Source organism: Mizuhopecten yessoensis, unplaced genomic scaffold (assembly GCF_002113885.1).
Source record: "Mizuhopecten yessoensis strain PY_sf001 unplaced genomic scaffold, ASM211388v2 scaffold11045, whole genome shotgun sequence".
Classification (NCBI taxonomy): domain Eukaryota; kingdom Metazoa; phylum Mollusca; class Bivalvia; order Pectinida; family Pectinidae; genus Mizuhopecten; species Mizuhopecten yessoensis.
The window spans coordinates 1,129,597-1,152,824 of NW_018408851.1; the positions used below are offsets into that span (position 1 = coordinate 1,129,597).

At 35.4% G+C, this 23,228-nt stretch overlaps 1 protein-coding gene across 2 annotated transcripts; it reads right to left on the reverse strand.

Moving 5' to 3' along the window:
- Positions 1 to 792: 792 nt before the first annotated feature.
- On the reverse strand, positions 793 to 22,864 carry LOC110464992 (von Willebrand factor D and EGF domain-containing protein-like). Of its 2 annotated transcripts, none has more exons than XM_021520530.1 (20): positions 22,775 to 22,864; positions 21,903 to 22,304; positions 21,430 to 21,486; positions 20,704 to 20,987; positions 19,399 to 19,491; positions 18,278 to 18,422; positions 17,561 to 17,748; positions 17,128 to 17,204; positions 16,091 to 16,154; positions 15,741 to 15,941; positions 14,076 to 14,302; positions 12,384 to 12,528; positions 9,753 to 9,861; positions 7,379 to 7,554; positions 5,388 to 5,656; positions 4,348 to 4,453; positions 3,365 to 3,476; positions 2,259 to 2,386; positions 1,818 to 1,935; positions 793 to 991 (listed from the first exon to the last, which is right to left on the reverse strand). In XM_021520530.1, exons 1-20 carry the CDS (start codon positions 22,809 to 22,811, stop codon positions 810 to 812), a joined length of 3,120 nt encoding a protein of 1,039 aa, XP_021376205.1. In that variant the 5' UTR covers positions 22,812 to 22,864; the 3' UTR covers positions 793 to 809. The 2 variants fall into 2 exon arrangements, with proteins under 2 accessions (XP_021376205.1, XP_021376204.1); XM_021520529.1 differs by having other exon boundaries at positions 793 to 994.
- Between the last annotated feature and the right edge of the window lie 364 nt (positions 22,865 to 23,228).

A 23,228-nucleotide genomic window follows, 5' to 3' on the forward strand; every position in this document is an offset into this window, starting at 1 on the left:
GATCAATGCTTGTTTTTCTCTCTCCGTCCGTCCTTAAAAATTCTTGTTAGCGCTATTTCTCATACAGTACTAGAGGGATCATTTTTCAAACTACATACGAAGATTTCCAATTGTCCCTAGTTATGAATGTCGAATTTTGGGACTGATCACAAAACCAAGATACATGTAGCTGACAGGCAGAAACCATTAATTTGATATTTAAAGTTTGTTAGCGCTATTTCTGAAAAAGTATTGGAGGGATCTTTTCCAAATTTCACATAAAGATTTCCGATGATCCATAGTTATGCATATCAAAATTTGGCACTGATCACAAAACCAAAATAGCCGACAGGCAGCCATCTTGAAGTTGAGAGTTAAAGTTTGCTAGCGCTATTTCTCAGGAAATACTGGAGGTATCTTTCTCAAATTTGATATGTAGGTTCCCCTTGGTCATTAGTTGTTCATGTTCACTTAAAGGACTAATCGGATTAATAAAATCCCGGATAGACGACCATCTTGGATTTTGACAGTGAATGTTTGTTATTGCTATTTCTCAGGAAATACTGGAATGATCTTTCTCGAATTGCAATGATCGGTTCTATTTCTTTCACATTTATGAAGTTTAGATCAAAATGTACCTCAAGGTACATTTACTGTTTACATGACTCGATCAAACAGATAAGACAAAAGAAGAGAAAAGATCGAACTGACATAGAACTAGTGCAAATGGAACAATAGTGGGCGCCAAGATCCCTCTGGGATCTCTTGTTTGATGTACTTGTTAACTGAAAGAATACTTAAGAATGCCATATATATCTTGTAAGATCATTTTAATTTCTGACAATGAGACCAGGATAAGTCGCACACGAGTACAAGTGATTACAGCTGGTACATATATGGGGTTTAGCGACTCCACACTGACAGCCGTTATTGGTACAGCAGGCACAGTCAAACCTAACCTTGTCATAGCCACATTGACAACCAGACCCTGTAGATGTGTAGTGGTTGATTTCTGCTAGGAAATAACGAAGGAAGAAGAATTTGAGACAAGCGTATCTTTAAGAAAACTGTTACTGGAATATCTCTCGAGACTAATAAAGGTGGCTGAAACTTATGAATTAATATAAGCTCTAAGTTTGTGTTGTCAGTTCCTCTGACATCATTCAAGGATTGACCTTCATTTTGACGGCATATACGGTAGCATGAACGCAGTTGGCATCAAACATTCTTTATGGAGCGCTAATAAAAACGCTAACGTCAATCCGCTGAGCCTTTTCATTGCTTATACTCTAAGTTATACGCAGTCAGGGTTTACCAAGCTGAAGAAGGGAGGGATGTTAATATTTACCTATGTATACGTACCTACAAATGTCTATGTATAAGAGGTACTAAGAAGAAAAATTAAGTATCAGAAACGTAAAAGCAACGTGGGCCTTTTCAGCTGATTATACTTTTTTAACTCACGACAAAGCTGAGGTCATGTGATGGCATACAGTTCTTAAAGGTACTAAAGACTATCGCACTATATTCTCCAAGTGCCTCTAACCATTGAAAGGAAAACAAGAGATGCATGGCATATATGATAATTTGTGATTATGCGAGAATATCAGTCACTGTCTGGAGTGCCTCTAAAAGGGGCATGTTTTTTTCTTATTTCCCCGACCATATAATTGACACCTTTCATAGTTTGTGTAAGCTTAAAAGAGGTCCAGTTCATGTTGATTCTCATCAATAAAGATTCCATATCTGATGGATTTTACTTTCTGTATTCATATATTCAGAACAAATAGTAATGAAAAACCTAATAAGAACTGTATATACGATAACTAGTCACTCACCTGCGACAACCGGACTCCTTGTCCATGAATAAGGGTTAGTCTGAGGATCACAATAGCCGCCGTCTGAGTTCTGTTCTCCGTTAAGTCGACACGCTCTGTCAATCAGACAAGTGTTGCCCTTGGTTGCAAAAAATAAGAAGAAAAAATACATCTTGTACCTATGTTTTCGTTCTGTTTACTGTAATGCATAGAATTCTCTACAAATGTCTTAAACCTTATTACACAAGCAGACATTTCTATGAACTGTTAAAAATGATTAACTTGTAAATGATACTTAATGAGTTCAAGGATGAAAAAACTTCTAAAATCCTTATCAATTTCGGGGTCTGGATACTAAATATTGTCGAATAATGCATTTAAGATAGTTAATGTCCTTTCGGGGTTTTCAAGCTGATGATCAATTCACTTCCTAAATAGCGTTGCGCATATTTCCTTTTTTACCTTCAAAGTACAGTTTCCAGATGTATCACAATTCTGACAAGAGCCGTCGTAGACAATAAATGTATGTTCTGAGCTAAACAATATCCCGTCAGTTGTCACGGACATAATAAAAGCATCAGTAGGGCTGTCTGTTAACAAGAATAAAACGACAAAAATCATAACAGTTGGGAAAACTGGTCATTTATTATTCATGAATGATGAATGTTTCAGTCCCCAAACGGTACTTACACTGTTGACTATATCCACAGCAATTCATAACTTTAAATGGAGTCTTGAAACAAAAAACCCAGAGGACTTCAGCAGAGCAACGATCGATCAGACAACCACAATAATACAATAACATATATAACCCAGATATATATCTGGGCGGATCATCTGTAACCAACTTCAGTGGATTATCTTTAATCAAGATAATCACAACGTAGCATCTATAATCCAGATAATTAGGGCGGATCATCTATAATCCAGATAACTACAGCGGTTCAACTATGATTCAGATAACTACAGCGGAGCATTCATAATCCAGATAACTACATCGGATCATCTATGATCCAGATAACTACAGCGGAGCATCTATAACCCAGATAACTACAGCGGTTCTTCTTTAATCCAGATAACTACAGCGGTTCAACTATGATCCAGATAACTAAAGCGGAGCATTCATAATCCAGATAACTACATCGGATCATCTATGATCCAGATGACTACAGCGGATCATCTATAATCCAGATAACTACAGAAGCAATGGTTATTACTCAGGCGTACCTAGAGTTACAGGCTGAATCCTTGATACAAGCTTCCCATGTTTATTACTCAGGCGTACCTAGAGTAACTGGTTGAATCCTTGATACAAGCTTGCAATGGTTATTACTCAGGCGTACCTAGAGTAACTAGTTGGATAGGTGATGCAAGCTTGTCATGTAATAACCTTAGGCGTACCTAGAGTAACTAGTTAGATACTCGATACAATCTTGCCATAATTATATATATGGCGTACCTAGAGTTACTGGTTGAATCCTTGATGCAAGGCTCCCATGGTTATTACTCAGGCGTACCTAGAGTAACTGGTTGAATCCTTGATGCAAGCTTGCCATGAAGTGATTTACCTTTCGTTAATACCACACTTTCAGGAAGGCTACACTCGACCTCCAGGAAACTGGTAAAGGAGGCTGGGACATCAATGTACGGACCGTATGGCGAAAGTCCGCTGTCACCAATCTGTCAAAAATGGACAAACGTTTGCATGCTCCAATTTTGATGCTCTAAATTTCGAACGCATTGCATGAATGTTCATTTCTAAAAACGATTTTCCTTATTTTATACCACAGAAAAAGCCATCCTGGACTTTAAACAAGATCCCACGACGTACGATTTGTATAAGTTCACCCGTATCAAAAAGACAAGTAAGCTTTTTTGCTATAGTGCAGCATTCATCTTTCGTTCGTTCTTCAGGCATGTAGCTTTAGCAGAAATGGAAAGGTAATTTTGACAATACTCCTAAAGAACAGGAAGAGGGAATTCGATGATGTATAAAGGAAGGGTGTGTCCCCCTTTCGGTGATGTATAAAGGAAGGGTGTGTCCCCCTTCGGCTAGAGCAGGGTATAAAAGGGGAAAAGGAATCAACCGTAAAAGACTGCTCCTAATGTACAGATGATAAACACGGGGAGGGAATTCATTGTTGTATAAGTTAATTGTACCCCTGGGGAAGAAGGGTAAGCTATTTTAATTTGTATAATGCCCTCATTGTACAGAACAGGACTTATTTTTTTCGACTGATTTGCAATCAAAAATTGCCAGCCTAGCCCTTAAATGAATGAACCATCATAATTGATGTCTTAAACAACAAAACAAAACAAACAAAAAGCGTGGTATAACGTTACTCTACCGGCCTACCAAGTGTATTATATTGTCAAATAGCAATCTGAGATGACTACTATATTTCAAGTAAGTACATTTTAATTTCCTTATGGCTTTGCGTTTGTTATGTATTCAATATTTATGTGGTGGTTTCATTACATTGCTTAGCAGTTTAAAGTCAAATTTTGTCATGAGACTTGGAGACAAGAAAATTCTACTATTCAATCTTACCTCAGATTTTTTGTAGCGACATTTGAGCTCTGGACCGGGTATCAGGTGCTCAGCAATCACCTGAACTTTCATGCATTTTCGGTCCCTGACGTCACATAGGCCATCACTAGATAAAACCAGGTACAGTGCAATTAACTTAACATTAAAAAACCCATCAATAACAACTTTCATGTATTATATAAAATATGTTTCCTACCGTCAAATTGTATCATTGTTCTTGAACTTTGTTATCTTTCTTTATTAAGACCGCCTAATTATTTTTGTATTTTCATGCAACAATAGAACCAAATGCTTCAACATATTAATTATAAATATTTACATTCTGTATGCTTAGACCCATTGACAAAAATTACATTCATAAATGCATAACACAGGTGTTCATAGAATCTCAGCACGTGGGAACTGATAGTAACCTGATCACACTGCGTAGTAATACACTACAAAAACTACTCACTCGGAACGNAAAATCTACAATAAGTGTGAAGATGTTCCTTGTTTTTTTGTGTTTTTTTTTTTTTTTATCTTACTTCTATGTTAACACCAACGTTTGCAATACGTTTCCCTTTATTATAGGGGTGTTAGGTAAAATCAGACTAGTGATGTACTGATAATAGTCAGGAAGACGTCTATCATGTGCATACAAATTGACCCAGACTGTATTATTCATGCATTTATGTTTGTGACATTTTTGTACAAAACCAAGCGTGTTATGACATAGATAAACCCTATTTGAATGTTACTACTGGATTTAAAAAAAAAAAAAACCCATTTCAGATAAGTTGAATTCTTTAGATTATGATATCCTTTTATAGACTTTGTCATTGTATACAATGTTTTGTTTTGATTGAATCTGCATGGTATAATACACACAACATATCTCAATAGTAAGCGTAGCTATTCAACATAAGAGCCTCTGAGGGACATGGTATTTCTTTTTTTCTTCAAATTTCATACTAAAATAGTTATATGCACTGATGCATTATGCCATCATATATATGTTAAGAAGGGATAGGATCCCCGCCTGGAAAAGAAAGACATACCCGCGAATATGGCTAATGACTGGGATAACACCTGCTTGGACTGAACAATCAGCACCAGTGTATCCGATTTGGCACGTACACGTCCCCTCGTGACATGTTCCACGTCTGCTACATTGATTTGGACACAGGTGAGTTGTGACGTCAGCCGGTGGAATTCTCATTCCATGCGACCCGATGGCGTAGACACTGACGTCTCGAAGAACAGTGTCTTGACATTGGAAATCGAAAGCATTCATGTAGCCAATGTTAAACATGTCACTGTCTGAAACCTGAAACCAAAACAAGTATAACACAATAAAAACTTGCTTAAACAAATATATAGAGGATATCTAGTAGTTTTTGTTTTGTATAATAACAATTGATGAAGATAACGGATAAGTTCTATAGTCGCCTTCGTGGTTTCCATCGGAAATTAATAAAAATCTTAGGCTATGTTAGGGTTATGATTTTTCTTATTTTGCTCATTAGTGTGAGCTGTGATATCGAAGTCACTACCCCGGTTCCCATAATGAGGGCATGGTATTACATGGATTTGACATAGATTTGCATGGCGGGTGACATCAATGAAGCAGAAGACGCTTATCCTTCTGGACATTCTTTTAATTTCATTGTACTTTTTCAAGGTCTCCATGAGAATCTATCTGTCGCTTTGCACATATTCTGTCCCCAGTTTCATCGGTTTTAAGGTCGAGCTATGGTATTGTTTAACCTTTTGTATTATCTTGCTTTTATGATATAACACTGCTTACATGTTTTATCAAAAGACGGACTTGTAAAGTTAGCATTTTTGTTGTTGACCTAAGCGATCTTCATCTTCAGGTATACGTGTACTTGATTCTATGAAGGATGGCTGATAAACGACACTATTAAAGTTTATCGAATATATAGTTTTGTAAAAATAGAAATAATAACAGACACCCAGCGATATTATCTAAATCTTCGATACGAGAATCGTCGAAATCGGATTTTGACATTATTTGTCAGTGTCATAGGATTTCTGAATAGTAAAAAGAGGGTTACGAACAGCGCTTGGCGCCGAATTATATCAAAAAGGGGTTACGGACAGCGCTTGGCGCCGATTTATATAACGAAAAAGGTTACGGACAGCGTTTGGCGCCGAATAATAACAAAAAGAAGGGGTTACGAACAGCGCTTGGAGCCGAATTATATCAAGCAATTGAAAACAGCAATATTTGATGCGCCGTGCGAATTATAATCACTTGTATTGTGTTTTGTTATTTAATGTCAACTTTTTACCGTACCAACAGCTTATTTGTTTATGGTATACATAGTTAGACCATATCATATTGAACTCATATTACAACATGTATTACAGGAAGCCAATATGATAGAGATTATCGGTAGATCTCTATTTGTACCTAAATGCAACAGTTCAAAGAAATTGACCACCCTAGATGTGAAACAGCAGTCGATCGTAGCGACTAATATAAAATGGTAATATAGTTTCCATTACTTGGTGTGAAGTTAGCACGTTTATTTTGGTTCCAATCCCAACTGTCCATACTATCATTTTACTTTGCTTTGCTCACAATGTTTTATTTTTATTTTATATATAAGTGTTGAAATACTTAACGAGTGCGTTTCAAGTGGTAATTATTTTATCATTGGTTATATTCAAGGCTTCAAGGCCATTTTTGTCCTCTTACATGTAATCAAATTAAATGTCACTTTTCAGCAAACAAAATCAACAACAAACACATTTACTTATGCATTTTACATTGTCCTTAATACTTACTCACCAACCTATACCATTTATCTGCAGAGGAGATACTACGAGTCCACGGAACATCTACAGATACGTGTGCCCGGAAGAAATACAAAAACTGTTTACACTATCTACTGCCTATAAGTTACAGTAAATACTGGCAATTGGTAATCATTTGTTGGATTTATTATGGGAAACTATATATTATAAGGAAAAAGTACACCACCGTTCAACTTGAACAAACATCACATTGATTTTGCCTTACCATCATATCTTCGACGCACGCGTGAATCAACCTATTAACGAACACCGCGGGCATCACGGATTGACACCTGGTAGACAACATGGATTCTCTGATAGTGTCCGTACAGGTCTTTCTTGCCATGTCTTCAGTCATTCCACTCCTAGTCACTGCTGTTCTCTGCTTCCTCTTGATGGTTACTTCGTAATTAAACAAATAATGTCATAACAATACAGCCCGGATTTTCCCTATTAATAATGCACACATTTTAAATAAAAAATTACCTTTTTATTATCTACAGTATATCATGTTTTGTTTTACAGAAATCAAGTCCGCGAGAGTTACAAGTAAGTCAATAAGAATGTTTTAATCAGTCTCCCTGCCTAGGAAATGCGGGTAAAATTAAAAAAATATTTAAATTCTTGGCATATCTCACACGAAACCAAAAAAATGTTCACAAAATATTGGAAAAGATGTAAAAAAATAAGTAATTTCGAGTCAGATAATCAAAGTGTGAAGGATTCAAATAATGGAATAAAGGATGTGGTATATCAATACAGGATGGCAGTAAATAGTAAAGAACATGTTGTTGAGTGAGAGTTATAATAGCCCATCGCTTATTCATATATTTCAATAAAAATGTATAAAAAAAGCAGAGGAATGCTTGAACAATATAAGTCCCTTACTGGCTACCATTAGCAGTATAAAAATAAGTAACGATGACCTTGACCCAACAGCCCTGAAATTGAAACTTATCATATATTATGGTCCTTAATTAGTGTTTCAAATCGATGGAAATCCTTCAAGGAATGAAGCTGCTACAGCGCAGACAATGATTTAAAAAAAATAGTACAGTGACCTTTACCAGACATTCCTTCAAACCAAAACTGTCCCGTAAGTTTATGGGAAAGTTTACGATTAATTTAAAAAAAAAATATGGTTATATAGATAATATAAATAGATAATTATGATATTATTATTACAATTTGTTATTATCATGATTAATTATACAAAAAATTAAAACGAGGTTAAAGACCAATATAATTATTCAGTTTCTGGTTAATGTAATAATATGTATATACGGTTTTAACTTTTGATGTTCAATGTGCTATATTCACGAAGCACTTGTATTATACTTATAAGGCAATTATCTAGAGACTGTATTGGGAAGCTATCTACGAACTCGTTAGGCACAGTCTCTATCGCATTGGGAAGCTATCTATAAACTCGTTAGGCACAGCTACTGACGGCTACTTTAGTATAAGTCAACATTCTCTTTCACTTGGAAACTTTCCATTTATCAAGGACAGTTGAGCATGAAACTACGCAATCATGGACAAGGGGAGTAAACTCTTACACACACACTTTAGAGTATTGGAATACGAGGCGTAGTGATTTGAACCAAATATAGTTCGGAACTTTCACTGATTAAAAAACGCCACTGTTAAAGATCTTTACATATTTTCTTTGATTTATTTTGTCTGATGGGTTTTTTGTGTGAAGAAATTATTCGGTCCGAAAATCGTAGTAATCTGAGATTGATATAATTCATGATGCTCACCGAAAAACCTCGCCTTTTCCTAAGATTTTAACATTTTCTCTTTGATTTATTGATCGTTTTCAGATGTATTTCAACATTTTATACCATTAATCACAACATGAAATAATCAACACAGCATTTAAAGATCTTCTGTTGTTTGGTTTTGATTTGAATGCTGTACACAGCATCCAATAATCCGATACATTAACATTTCAATAATACGATACATGGATACACAACCAGGGATAACAATTTGTGAACGGCTATGAGACGACCGACGAACTAGGTTGTGATAAAGCGGTATTTAAGAACTTCGAATTATTATTAATTAATATACATATACATTTCACGAGCAAGGAAGAATATCAATGTTTTTCTTGAGTGCAAAACACGAGAGAAACAATTGGAATTTTCTGCCTTACAAGTGGAATACATAAGGTATTCAAATGGAAATTATATTTTTTTTTTGTTTATTACAAAATTGAAGTGCAACGTCGCAAAATATATGGCGAAATATTACTGCATTAGCAGTACAAAAACATCGTTCCCATAAGTCAATATAAATCGATGTTGAATATATATGCAAAAGTTGGCGTAACTCTTGGAGTATCGAAGATGCTAGGAAGTGCAAACTACACTAAAGATTTTTCATATCGGTGTCACAGAAACTTATGGCAATTGTTGAACGATTGTCACATATATTTGTGTTAGTTACCATATCAGTATAACAAAAAAGTAGGGCAAATATTATACTAGGTTACAAATGATATAGCAAATATCAGTCTCACACCGCTCCAGATTTAAAGAGTTTTGACTTTAAGTGCAACACATCAGCCTTTAAGCTTGTTTAAAGCTTACCTTGTTTTAAATTTCGTCTCATTCGCGTTTCTTTTGGGTAATCTTGGTGACCACGTGGTTGTCCCCATTGAAATGTTCCAGTGTGGCGACGTGGCTTTTTACCAACATTCTGGAATAATTCTTAATTGTATCATAAACATTATTCTCACAGCAAATACATATTTCTCATTTTAAGTTACAACTGTAGACAATAATTTCTGAACATATCTGTTTTAGGTATACAGATTCTGATGTTTGACTTGATAGTGATATTCATATATTTACGGCATCAATACTTCATTCTCAAATAAAGTTCATGGCAAACATCATTGACTGACAATGAATAGATTAAAACAAAAAATGTAATGTACAAGATGAAGTGTTGGTTACAAGTAAAGTAATACGTAAGATGAATAGTAGGATACAATATGACCGCATGACTACGTGTTCAAGTTTAATGACAATGGTAGTAAAACACATCTTGTCTTAATTAGCGCCCGGTATCGGAGATAAGGGTGCCCTATAATGATCACTCTGTCTGTTCGTCCGCCTGTCTGTCCGTCCGTCCACAAATTTTGTTCCTGACTAATAACTTTGGTATTAATTGACCGATTTACATGAAATAACTAGGTCAAGATGAGGTAAAAAGCCAAGGTCATAGGTCAAGGCATAAGGTTCAAAGGTCCAGGTCAAATTTTGCATCTTTTCACTGAGCATTTTGTTATGACATGATGAAGCAAAGTTGATCAGAATTAAACAAGGAGTCAACTGACCGAATGTCAAAGTCATCGGGTCAGAGGTCTAGGTCAAAGGTCATGGTCAATGTTTGTAGCTTTTCACTAATTAGCATTTAATGACATTATGAAGCAAAGTTGGTCGGCATTAAACAAAGAGACACACTGAGATAAAAAGCCGAGGTCAAAGGTCAAGGTCATAAGGTTCAAATGTCAAGGTCAATTTTTAGCATCTTTTCACTTATGAACATTTTGTTATGACATGATGAAGCAAAGTAAAGTCAACTGACCGAATGGTCAAGGTCATAAGGTTCAAATGTCAAGGTCAATTTTTAGCATCTTTTCACTTATGAACATTTTGTTATGACATGATGAAGCAAAGTTGATCAGAATTAAACAAGGAGTCAACTGACCAAAGGTCAAGGTCACAGGGTCAAAGGTCAAGGTCAAATTTTGTAGCTTTTCACTGATGAGCATTTAATGACTTTATGAGTCAAAGGTGGTCGGAATTAAACAAAGAGTCAATTGACCAAAGGTCAAGGTCACTGGATCAAATGTCAAGGTCAAATTTAGGATCATTTCACTGGTCGCATTTCGTTATGACACTTTGAAGCAATGTTGATCGGAATTAAACAAGGAGTCATTTGACCAAAGGTCAAGGTCAGATTTTGTATTTTTTCACTGATGAACATTTTGTTATGACATTATGAAGCAAAGTTGGTCGGAATTAACCAAGGAGTCAACTGACTTAAGGTCAAGGTCACTGGGTCAATGTCAAGGTCAAATATTGTATCTTTTTACTGATGAACATTATTTTTATTTTTTTATGAAGATGTTCAGAACTTAACACGGAGTCAACTGACCTAAGGTCCAGGTGACGGGGTCCAAAGGATTAAGGTCAAGGTCAAGTGTTGTATTTTTCACTGATTAACATTTTGTTATGACATTATGAAGCTAAGTTGGTCGGAATTAAAGAATGAGTCAACTGACCAAAGATCAGGGTCACATGGTTAAAGGTCAATGTCATTTGGGTCCAAAGGTCAAAGACAAAGTTGATCTCTGACTTTGACCCTGGCTATTGATGGAGGATGTATTTATGGTGAAATAAAACATATCAAAGCTAACAAATGAGTATTGCATCGGTATTTACATTTCTGTTAGCCCAGCAAATATGGAGATGGAAGAAAAAAGACTCACATCATAGTACATGTAAAATGTATATTTTGCTTCCTTGCGATTCTTTTTGAAGTCCAAATGTCAGACGTCAAGCTCAACTATATGGGGGATATATTGCCACAAGACGGGTCCCTTACTGACCTGTCAGTGTTCTAGTTTCATTCTGTACAATTATAGATGTGTTCCTTTGCTAAGTTGTAAGTGTGAGATGATAAGTGCAATATTCAGATTGAAGCCTGTACGACATGATTACTTGAACACATCATTTCAAACACGCGCAAGAGGATGATGAGTAATGTAATGTGACTCGCACTGTGCTGAGGTATGTTTGAATATATTATGACTAAAAATGTACAAATACAATACAGTGTACTTGATTACAATATTGCTTATTCATGTGCAGGACTTATATTTGAATAAAATATGACCTCTATCTGTGTGAGAAGATCGGTTTTATACATTAAGACTAAATGTGGATGAGAATAAATTGAAAAAGTGTTTTGGTGTGTGTTTGTGTTAATAGCTGTTAATAAATGGAATAGAATATTTTGACTTATATTTTGACTATATATATTCAGAATTACTAAAACACCGACAGGAGTAAAGTTAAATGCAAATATGAATAGTTCTGTGCGAGGCATCAGTTGAATATGCTATGATTTAATGACCAATTGTGTAAGTTGAATGCAATACAAAAAACACGTAGCTTCCACAGAGGTTTGTGGATATATAAGAATACTACCTGTGCGAGGGGATTAGTTGCCTTAGATTTTGTACATATCCCCTGGGAGGTTGTGCTGTCACACTGGCAGAAGTTGACGTTGTTGTGATCGAAGGCGGTAGAACGTAGAGGAGGGTTATCAAATAAACTATAGCCCGGCTGTACCCTGGAGAAAACATTCCAATTCCGTCACATACAGATGAATAATATTTACACAATAATACTTAATACGAAACTCCAAAAATCTTTTGTAATGATGATAGAAAAAAATGCAATCGAATACATGTAAAGTTGAAACGTTGTATTACTAAACATAAACAACATAGCGTAATTAAATTCCGTGCCTTTCATTCGACTTTTTGTGTGATACCATAACCTTTTGTATTAATGCCATAGTCATATCTTCATGCTACTCTTTCTATTGACCTTGCCATTGTATCGTTGATTTTGGTGTATGTCTGTCGTAGGGATATAGCTCTAGTGCGCTAATGCTTTGGACATTAAACACAAAAATAAAACTTCTCTTGTATCTAGTACGTCCTTAAATTAAGAGTGCATTTATTAAGTCGAATGACGTCATAACGATGTTTGTGACGGTTTTGCGTCTTCTGTCGTTTGTTTTTTGCCTTAATTATCACTTCCGTGTCAGGGAGTCTAGTGGTAGGACGCCGGGCTCGTGACCGAAGGGTTGCGAGTTCGACTCTCGTCACGGCATTTTGTTGTATCTTTGAGCAAGATACTTTACTCCACTTGTTGCAGTCTACTCAGCTGTAAATGAGTACGTGGTTGGGTAGTGCTAGAATTGTAGAATACTAGCTGTGAGCGCCGAAATGGCAGCGCCGGCTGTATGCTCCCCAGGGAGTTGAGAACGATATTGGCTGGTTGCAAAGGCCCTATAACCACGGATAATAATTTGTGAACAGCTTTGAGACGACCTACGAACTAGGTTGTGATAAAGCGGTATATAAGAACCTCGAATTATTATTATTATTATTCCGGTGTCTTTGTTTAGGCAATAGACTTAAGGATCCCCGTACCACTGGCTGCATCTACGTATTGGAATGGTATTTTTTTGGAAATTAAATAGGTTTGATAAATGATTTCTGAAAAGAAAACCACACTGCGCGGTTTTTATGAGAAATAATACAGATAAAATACACACTATATAATCAACAAACGTGTTTTGAGTTTGGAAATCTCGGCGGGGTTAGACCGGCATTCGAACACTCGTCACTTCAGATACATGTAGTTAAACTATCGGTCTAACCGACTAAGCTACCTGTTCAATGGAATTGTCCTGGCCCACCTGTGCTTCAATTATAAGTAAGTAAAAGGCGAAGTAAAAGGGAAGTTACCATGTATACGAAAAATATAGTGGAGTGGGACAAGAACCCTTTAATATATATCATTTATGATTGAAGTATACGCTTTGTACTTCAGAATCAATTCAGAAAAGTGTTTCGAAAAATTAATTAACTATTGCGAAGATATATACCATTTTCCCTAGCAAAGCAAACGCCCCACATCATTATAACATAGGGATGAAGTGCGAACTAAACGTAGAAAGAAACGACATGGAAAGTCCAAAGTTGATGCGTTTGACGAGATTAACGTTGTTTAAATGAAACTCCTAATTATTAAGCAATGTAATTTGGAAAACGACTTCCTTTTTGTTTATACAAAATATCTAAAAAATAAATAAATGTAACTTACATCCATGAATTGGCAAAATCGGTAGAGTTTGGATGTTGCAGTCCATCACTCCCTAACCTGTCATTTTTCGGATTGCCATCATATGTTCCACATATTCCTTCCGAATTCCCGAAGTCATCTGTCGGCACTTTAAGGTATACATTCAGATAGCCATTCTTCTCTGTATGATGCCTTCTATCATACAAAGCTGCCGTTACCTTGAGGCTAGCACCAGATGGAAAATTGATCTGAATCATCATAAATCACATAGGAAAATCAGAGATTAACACTCGACAAATACTTTAAAAATACAGCGTTGGTTGTGTCTTACGTATAATATTCTTGTCAAAAGACAGCGACTAAAACATATACACGTCATTATATTTATATCATGATAGGTGATACGTCGAACAAAACTGAATTTTTCTATAATATGTTTTAGAAAAAAAATCAAAACATATTGAAGAAATTATGAAAAAGGATTATTATACCGAAGCATCAACAAAACAGTCAATTGAACTTAAAAATCGATAAAACTAGGGCAAAATACGGGCCTGGAGAGACATAAAGGGAGACTTCTGATAGATACAAGAATAATAAGGCTAGGTGTTCCTTGTGATCTGCGTTTGGACCTAACTGGACATGTATCCTGATATCAAATTAAATAAAACATATGATAATATTGCAAAAAAGACGGTAGTGATATTTGATAAGCGGTGATAGTTATTTCACGTAAGAAATTGCTCTTGCTGAAATTTGTTATTTCCATTTGGCTTTACCATGGAGCATTCATGTGTTGTGTTTGTTTCATGAATAAACATCAGACACAGCATTTGACCGCACTTATGAGATCTGGTAATATATAAGGTATGTCAAAATGAATCAAACTGCACGATACAGCTGTTCGCCTTCCTCGAACTCATCGGTAATGCTAAGGGCAAAAAAAGAATGGAAATCCAACTTTCATCTATTGTAGCAACAGAAGAGGAAGTTACCTGAAAACCCCTGGCTTATATTAATTTCAAATATGAGAGGAGTAATGAACAATTCCAAATTCCTAATGTGTAAAGTATGTATATTATGAACATTGCCAATCCCTGAAATAGAAAACATATGGTCATCAAGGTAAGCTTTCAGCGATCTTTATTTACAACATGCCCAACAAGTACGGCTTACTAATACGCTGTGCGTGATTGGTTTTAATATTCAACCACCTCGCATAACACGAGAGCATAAGTTGCAATTATTTCGGTGTCGCTACGCTGTTTAGAAGTATAATTTATACAAACGACACATTTACTTCAATATAACAAATACTAATGAAAAGTTCTATTAAGATCACTAATAAACCCCGACAAGACATGCAAATACACGTCGATTGAGGAGGAGACAAGACAAATAAACGTTCATGAAGATCCATACACATACGTGTCCCTGGCGAGGAATAAACTAATACATCCTTGGCGAAACATGAAAATACATACCTCTAGCAGGGCATACAAATAAATCTCTATATCGTGACAAACATACGCACACATTCCTGGCGGATCATATAAATCAATATTAGCGACATTTATACAAATGCACAGTTTTAGGGGCATATAATTCAACACTCTTGCGTGTTTGTTCTTTATGCATTTGGATCCGTCTCAATGACTCTATGATTCAGATTTGAATTTTACTTACGTTAAAGGCTTTGCCAGAGGCATCGGGATCGATTGTTGTCCCGCCAGTAAATGGTCCAGAAGGATATGTGACGTCGGGAGCAACCAATTGGTTCTTCGTTCTAGCACACATATCAACCTGTATAAAGTCATTTCCCTCACGTGCAGCTACTGCACAAATACATGGATGATAACTTCCACATGCCCAAGTTGTTATTTCGACCTAGAAATTAAGTTGATCATATATTATTCTTTTCAGTGAACTTGTATATAATAAATGTATAATATTGATACTAATATGTTTGTCCTTGAAAATCATAGTGAGGCTTTAATTGAAAACGTGAACGTGACTGTTAAAGTAACTTATATTACCTCAAATGGTCTTGTTTTGCTTTTGTATAAAACCGAATTCCCTACTGTGTAAATGTCCACAGTTCTGAAATTACAAAACAAACTTTTCATCATGTTAAACAAACATTTAAGTTCTTTCCTTTAAAGATATTCAACACTAGACAAATGAATCAGACCTATAATAAGGTTGACAAATTATAACTGATTTGAATGATAACATACAAAATAATAAAAGGTTAATAGACACCGATTGCTTCTAAAAGATAATTGTTATAAGATTAATAAATCGAAATGAAAAACGGTTTATTTTGGTCATTTTTTCGATAATACATTACATTAAACACACTTATATTTCAGTCACACATTCCCTGTTCACACCCATTTTCTTTCCTTGCTTTGCCACTTTTTTGCATTCTCAAATGTTATTTAAATTGAGGTACCATTTTAGAATTAAAATTATTATCCCAGACATATATTTTCAGATACTTCGTAACTCCATCAACAAATTAACCAAATCTCATTGAATAATGTTTCATGTATACATTGTTGGTATGGAACAAAGAAAAACAAAAACAGTTTGAACTTGTTGAACTTGTTGGACTTGATAAATGAAGTATACTATACTGTTTAAGAGGAAGAAAGAAGATGATAGAGGCGTAAGAAATGAGAGGGACGAGAAAAAAGGGAAGGAGAATGAGATGTTCAATTTCGTATCTAAATTTTGTATGTAAATTACATGAACTAATACCAGGGATTACATTCGTACTGTTATTACAATTAGTTTACATTTCAGTTACGTTACATGCAGTAATCATTCCCATTTTTCCATTCTCATTAAAATTAAAGAGATAATTTTCACCATTACCTGAAGCAATGTATTTTGAGTATTATTAATGTCTTAAATTTGATTTACCACAGCTGAACTGTTGTTTTTGGCGTCTTTTTAAAAAGGGGAAATAAAAAGATGTGTTTATATGCAAAATGATCAGGAATTGTGTGGTCAACATTTCGATACTTTACAGCATAATTTATAACATTTTGGAAATATGCCAACTCACCTGTTATTGTCTATTTGGGTCACATGGGGATCTCCCAAAGCAGTGCAAATTCCGTGAGGTCTATCCTTTGATCTTATCTATATTAAAAAATAATAACAAAAGCAAAGTTATACTTTCGTTTCTGCAATATGTGTAATAGAGGTATAACATGTTATCATATGGAATCATTAGCGGCTACCTATATGTGCATCTTATAAATAAGATCAGCCACAACAATATATCAATTTGATCTTTACCAGAGTTCAGTAATAGAGCATTGATTTAGGCCTAACTTTATCTAACGAGAGCAATAAAATATTGAGTTGAGTTCTACTTTACCTTACGTCAGTTATACAATAATGAGCTGAGCTTTACAGTAAGTATTGATTGGATAATCCATTTATGTTTGTATTAATTGGAGAAAAAAGTTGAACACATCTGCATGCGGAATTACCTGGATTGGAGAAACATTGTAGCCGTACCACATCGTATTGAATCGATATAGTGGACGGAAGGCTAGCACGTGCTGCTGGTCACCATCTTTTACAAAATCACGTGTAGCTATGACCTTGATAGTGGTTGAGTACTTGTGGGTGGTTGGGTCGCATTTCAGTTCGTAGACACAAGCACTTGTCGACACATCTACGTAAAACGTTGGGGGAAAAGTCAGGCTATGAACAAAATAGCAGTAATAATGTCTTGCTTACAGTTTTCACCCGTCTATATTAATTGGACTTTAACGATTGAAGATGGGTTTACGTTGATCTTTACATAAAACTTTCATAAAAATCCTTTTCTTGAAAATTTTAATAGCAAAATCCGTGGAGTCAATATTTCCCGGTGTCTTAAATGTATGCCCGAAATAAATATGGACGAAGTAGCCCCTTTCATTAAGGAACAATGATTCCAAAATCTTTAAATTTGACAATGACATAAATATAAATGGTCAAATATAAATTAACAAGGCTAACAAATCTTGTGAAACTTAGATAACATAGTAAAAACAATGTCCAGAACATAAAAAGTAATCCGAATTAAAGAATTAATCGTGATCCCGTCAACAAACTTAACATTCAAGTCATCTACAAACTTTCTTTGGGTAATGGCAACATATACACTCACACCAATGTTGATGAAAATCCATTCATAAATAAAATAGATAGTCTGTTACCGTTTGGGTCTAAAGTAGAGTTCATTTCTATTTGAAAAGAACAAGTGCTCAGGACGGGGCTGTTGCATGGGATAGGAACGGTCGATTCTATGGTGATCTCCTGTTCGTTTCCTTTCTCATCCACTATGACGGAATTGTTGTATTTCTGAAACAGACACGGATATTTGACAATGTGACACTTTCGGTAACCCAAATTACTGACGTCTTTCCGGAGTCTCGCTGTTCTTATTACATTCTTCGGTATTTTGCCTTAATAACTCCCTTATCTTTCTGAATGTAACCTTAGTTTTATGTTGTGGAAATGCAACCGTTATGTGTTTTTTTTAATCATTTTCTTCATACCTTATAGACTTCATAGTGTATAATCCTCCTTAATACTCTCACTTTCGTTCTCTGCAACCCTGTAATATGTCATGGCGATCGCTCAGTGTGTACCATGTGGATGAGACGAGAAAACTAGTTGGAGTTTTCATAATTATCATTTCTCATAATCTATTGGGCGCGTAACAGTGAAATTGACTGGCTTTGAAGTTTGGTGTCCGCTCCTCGGTTTTATTCACAAGACAAGTAGCAGCTTCACGATTTCTTAGGTTTTTGTTTATATCTGAGACCAATCAAATATCTAGCCGCTTACCTTTTAATTTGGTATCACATATTTCAGGGGTGCAGAGAGCAGTTGAGTATTGGGGTTGAGTATGTATTCAAATATTCAATGACTTTTCATCTGAATATATTAAGTCCAATTTTTTAAAGTCCAATTTATTTAAACGTTAAGTAGCTGTTAATGTTTAGAAGCCGAACTGATAACAATAATTTTGGTCATTTGTGCTGGTTCAGAAAGTATAGCAACCTATGAGAAACAGTTCAAATATATTCTTTAGTATAAGAAGATTAATCAATACAATTCTAAAACCATCCTATATCAATATATGGCAAAACATCGATAACTTCCAAATCAAGCTTATTGAATTCTAAATCAATTAGATGTAAGTTTCTACCTGCGTAAAGTAGCATAAATGAGTTGTCAGTAGGCACAAATTACTGTAACAAGAACAGGATAAATTTAATTTTCTTTATTTCAAAATTTATAAATAGTTTTTACTCTTTATACAAGTGCTTACCCGTAATCCAACCCAGAAACTGTTACTTCTAAGCGTGTCACTCCTAGGCCCATGGTTGTTGTTGGTATAATACGATCGAACTTCACACTGGAGCTACAAAAATGATAGAAAACAAAGGAATAGGTTACATGTATGTGTACAAAAAAGTATTGTCGTAGGATGTGATAAACGATATAATACAATAGGATTGAGATCTTATTATTGTGACAACTTAGAATGTATGGTAAGACTGATGGTGTAACATAACGTGCAACAACACGATATAATACAATAGGAGTGAGATCTTATTATTGTGACAACTTAGATTGTATGGTAACACTGATAGTGTAACATAACATGCAACAACACGATACAATACAATAGGATTGAGATCTTATTATTGTGACAACTTAGATTGTATGGTAACACTGATAGTGTAACATAACGGGCAACAACACGATACAATACAATAGGACTGATATCTTATTTTTGTGACAACTTAGAATGTATGGTAAGACGGATAGTGTAACATAACGTGCAACAACATGATATAATACAATAGGATTGAGATCTTATTATTGCGACAACTTAGATTGTATGGTAACACTGATAGTGTAACATAGCGTGGAACAACACGATACAATACAAAAGGAGTGAGATCTTATTATTGTGACAACTTAGAATGTATGGTAACACTGATAGTGTAACATAACGTGGAACAACACGATACAATACAAAAGGAGTGAGATCTTATTATTGTGACAACTTAGAATGTATGGTAACACTGATAGTGTAACATAACGTGCAACAACATGATATAATACAATAGGATTGAGATCTTATTATTGTGACAACTTAGAATGTATGGTAAGACTGATAGTGTAACATAACATGCAACAACATAATATAGTACAATAGGATTGAGATCTTATTATTGTGACAACTTAGAATGTATGGTAAGATTGATAGTGTAACATAACGTGCAACAACATGATATAATACAATAGGATTGAGATCTTGTTATTGTGACAACTTAGATTGTATGGTAAGACTGATAGTGTAACATAACGTGCAACAACACGATACAATACAATAGGATTGAGATCTTGTTATTGTGACAACTTAGAATGTATGGTAACACTGATAGTGTAACATAACGTGCAACAACACGATATAATACAAATACTACTTCCATGTCTGCTAATTGGTTTTGAGACCTCATATAATGCCTGACCTCATTCGATTTTTACAAGTTTGTTGTCCCTGGAAAATGCAGGTAAATCTGACCCAAATAATTAACTCCTATTTAACTGAAATAGTTCATACTTCAGTGTCTAAGTGCCCTTGCATATACATTTCGTCCAGTGTAGCGTCTCTATCATCGCCAGTCAGAGTCTGCTTAACAGGTACTTGTGTTCCGGGTCGCCTGATAGGAACTCCGTCTACTGTCCATGTTACCTCAAAGGCTACATTCGGCACTCCCTTTGGGTAAGGGATATGGCATGGAAACTTTACAGCACCCTTGCAGTCACAGGAAAAACATTTAATCCCGTTGGAATCGACGTAGGGTTGATCGATAACGGGAGAATGCGTCATTTTGGGGTAGAGCTCTTTAAAACAAAAAAAGAAAAGTTCTTGTGAAAATTTCCATGGCGGTGTAACGGGCCTGTCTACATTTCTTAAATGATATGTGAACTGTGGTTATATAACCTACAAATCCCTGTTTGATGATGGAATGTCTCAGGACTGTGAGCCGATTTGTCATGTTGGAGCCGTAGCACAGGCTATACACTAATGATGGATACTTCCCGTTCGGGTCTATTGTGAGGACACAGGTAACGTGCGTTCTCATCCACACTTTAGCTAAGCAAATGGAATTCACAACAACTTTCAGTTTTCTGTCAAGGTTAATTGCGGAACGGAGAAGTGTTTAAGATAACCAAAATCTTTGTCCAGACACTCTTATCTAAATATCTGATCATGCAATAGTGTTCTGGTAATTGTCAGTAATTCTAAATTGGAAATAAAATCGGGTTATACATGAAAACTTACCCGTACAATTAGGCGAGCCTATGTTAGATTGTCCAATAGGACAGACTTGGGCATGGCCTGAAATACATAACGTTAAACAGTTAAACGTGAATGAAAAAGTTTTTCTTTATTCGAGTTTTTATGCTGCCAGGCATGATATATATAAATGATATTTAATAAAAGTCTGCCTTATATCTTACATCTCTATATACAAGAGTACTGTAACTAAGTTTAATTTGGCGTTTAAGTCATAGATTACTTTGATAATTGGTTTATGTTTGTATCTAACTGGTTTTACAGTAATAATCTTTATTAACTAACCTATCATGAACGCACTTGTATATATGCTTATATATGTTATGTTCAAGTGTATTGAAGGAAAATAAACATTCTCATCTAACTCAATCCAAGTTCTCAATTTCAATGTACGTCCTGATTACAAACACGATCTAAAACAGGGTATAATTACATGATACAATAGAACAATACCTCACCGGCACAATAGGCCATGTTACACGCCCTGGTTCTTGCGAGGTGATACACGTTATAACTCCCACAGTTCTTCACTTGTATTTGTTGAGATACGTGACAGCAAGCTGATCCTCCGTACGGGGTGGGATCAACGCCTTTGCCGTAGTTGTAACATGCCTGTAGAACGGCAGTGCTGCCTTGGACTGTTGGTAGCTGACCGTTTAACCATATAGGAACCTGAGTCCCACAATGAAAAGTTGGCACACAAGACGTTGGCATATCGCCATTTGTAAATCGGTACCAATCGCTCGGTAATGCTCTATCGCAGATGAGTTTATCATTCCCTTCTGGCACGGATAAGGTACTTCTATGTTGCTCAGATATAATAATGTAAGAAGTGCATTCATCAGCTGAACATGCGGCGACTATGGTTTAAATAGAAAATAAATGAATGTGGCGTTGATATAACCTATAATTCATTTATGGTACAAAGATTATATTTTATGTGTTTATAGTTTGTGATTACTGTAAAAACAATCACAAACCAACACCACAAATGTAAAATCAGTAAAACCAACGGAATGGGTAGGCCAAAGAGAAAGAACGCATTTATGCTGGTTATAATTTTGTTGGCGTGTTCAATAAATTATTATTTACATAAGAATGACCAAGATTTGGCAGTAGATTACTAACTGTAAGAGTGGGAACATGTTACATTATGCTTTAACTTTAATGGAAATTGACTAACAAAATATAACAAACTGGAACGTCCTTGAGCAATATTTCCAATTCGATAAACGTCATGAGACTATTTCGCATGAAACTAAAATATCTGAAAAAAAACCCACCAACATCAACAACAAAAATAAAACATTAAAGCAGAAAGCCCACTTACTTGCCACAAGACAGAACACAACCGTCGAAATCACCATCCTGGAAGGCAGTTACGTGCATGCCCTCCTCACATCAGATATTTAACCATGAAGATAAGAGCGCACTTTGTGAACTTTGCCACATTTGTCCTTATTCTTTATCTACCAAAAGGAATATTTGCCAAGTGTAAATGATACATACCTTTATGTGTATAGTCGTAAAAAAACCCTTCTGCGACTGTTGTATATATCATAACAGCAAATAATGCATCTAATCGGGACTCTCGACTATTTTTATCAAACAAATGACTGTCATTAAAAAGAATATATATAAAACAAATGTCTGCTAGTGGCTGTAATATAATCATACTAAGAACTGTACCATTGTCCCTTCGGTAAAACAATTACTCAAAACCAGTTGTAAAATAAATTCGGAATACCTTCATACCTGTTCTTTTGTCACTGTGGTCAAACATA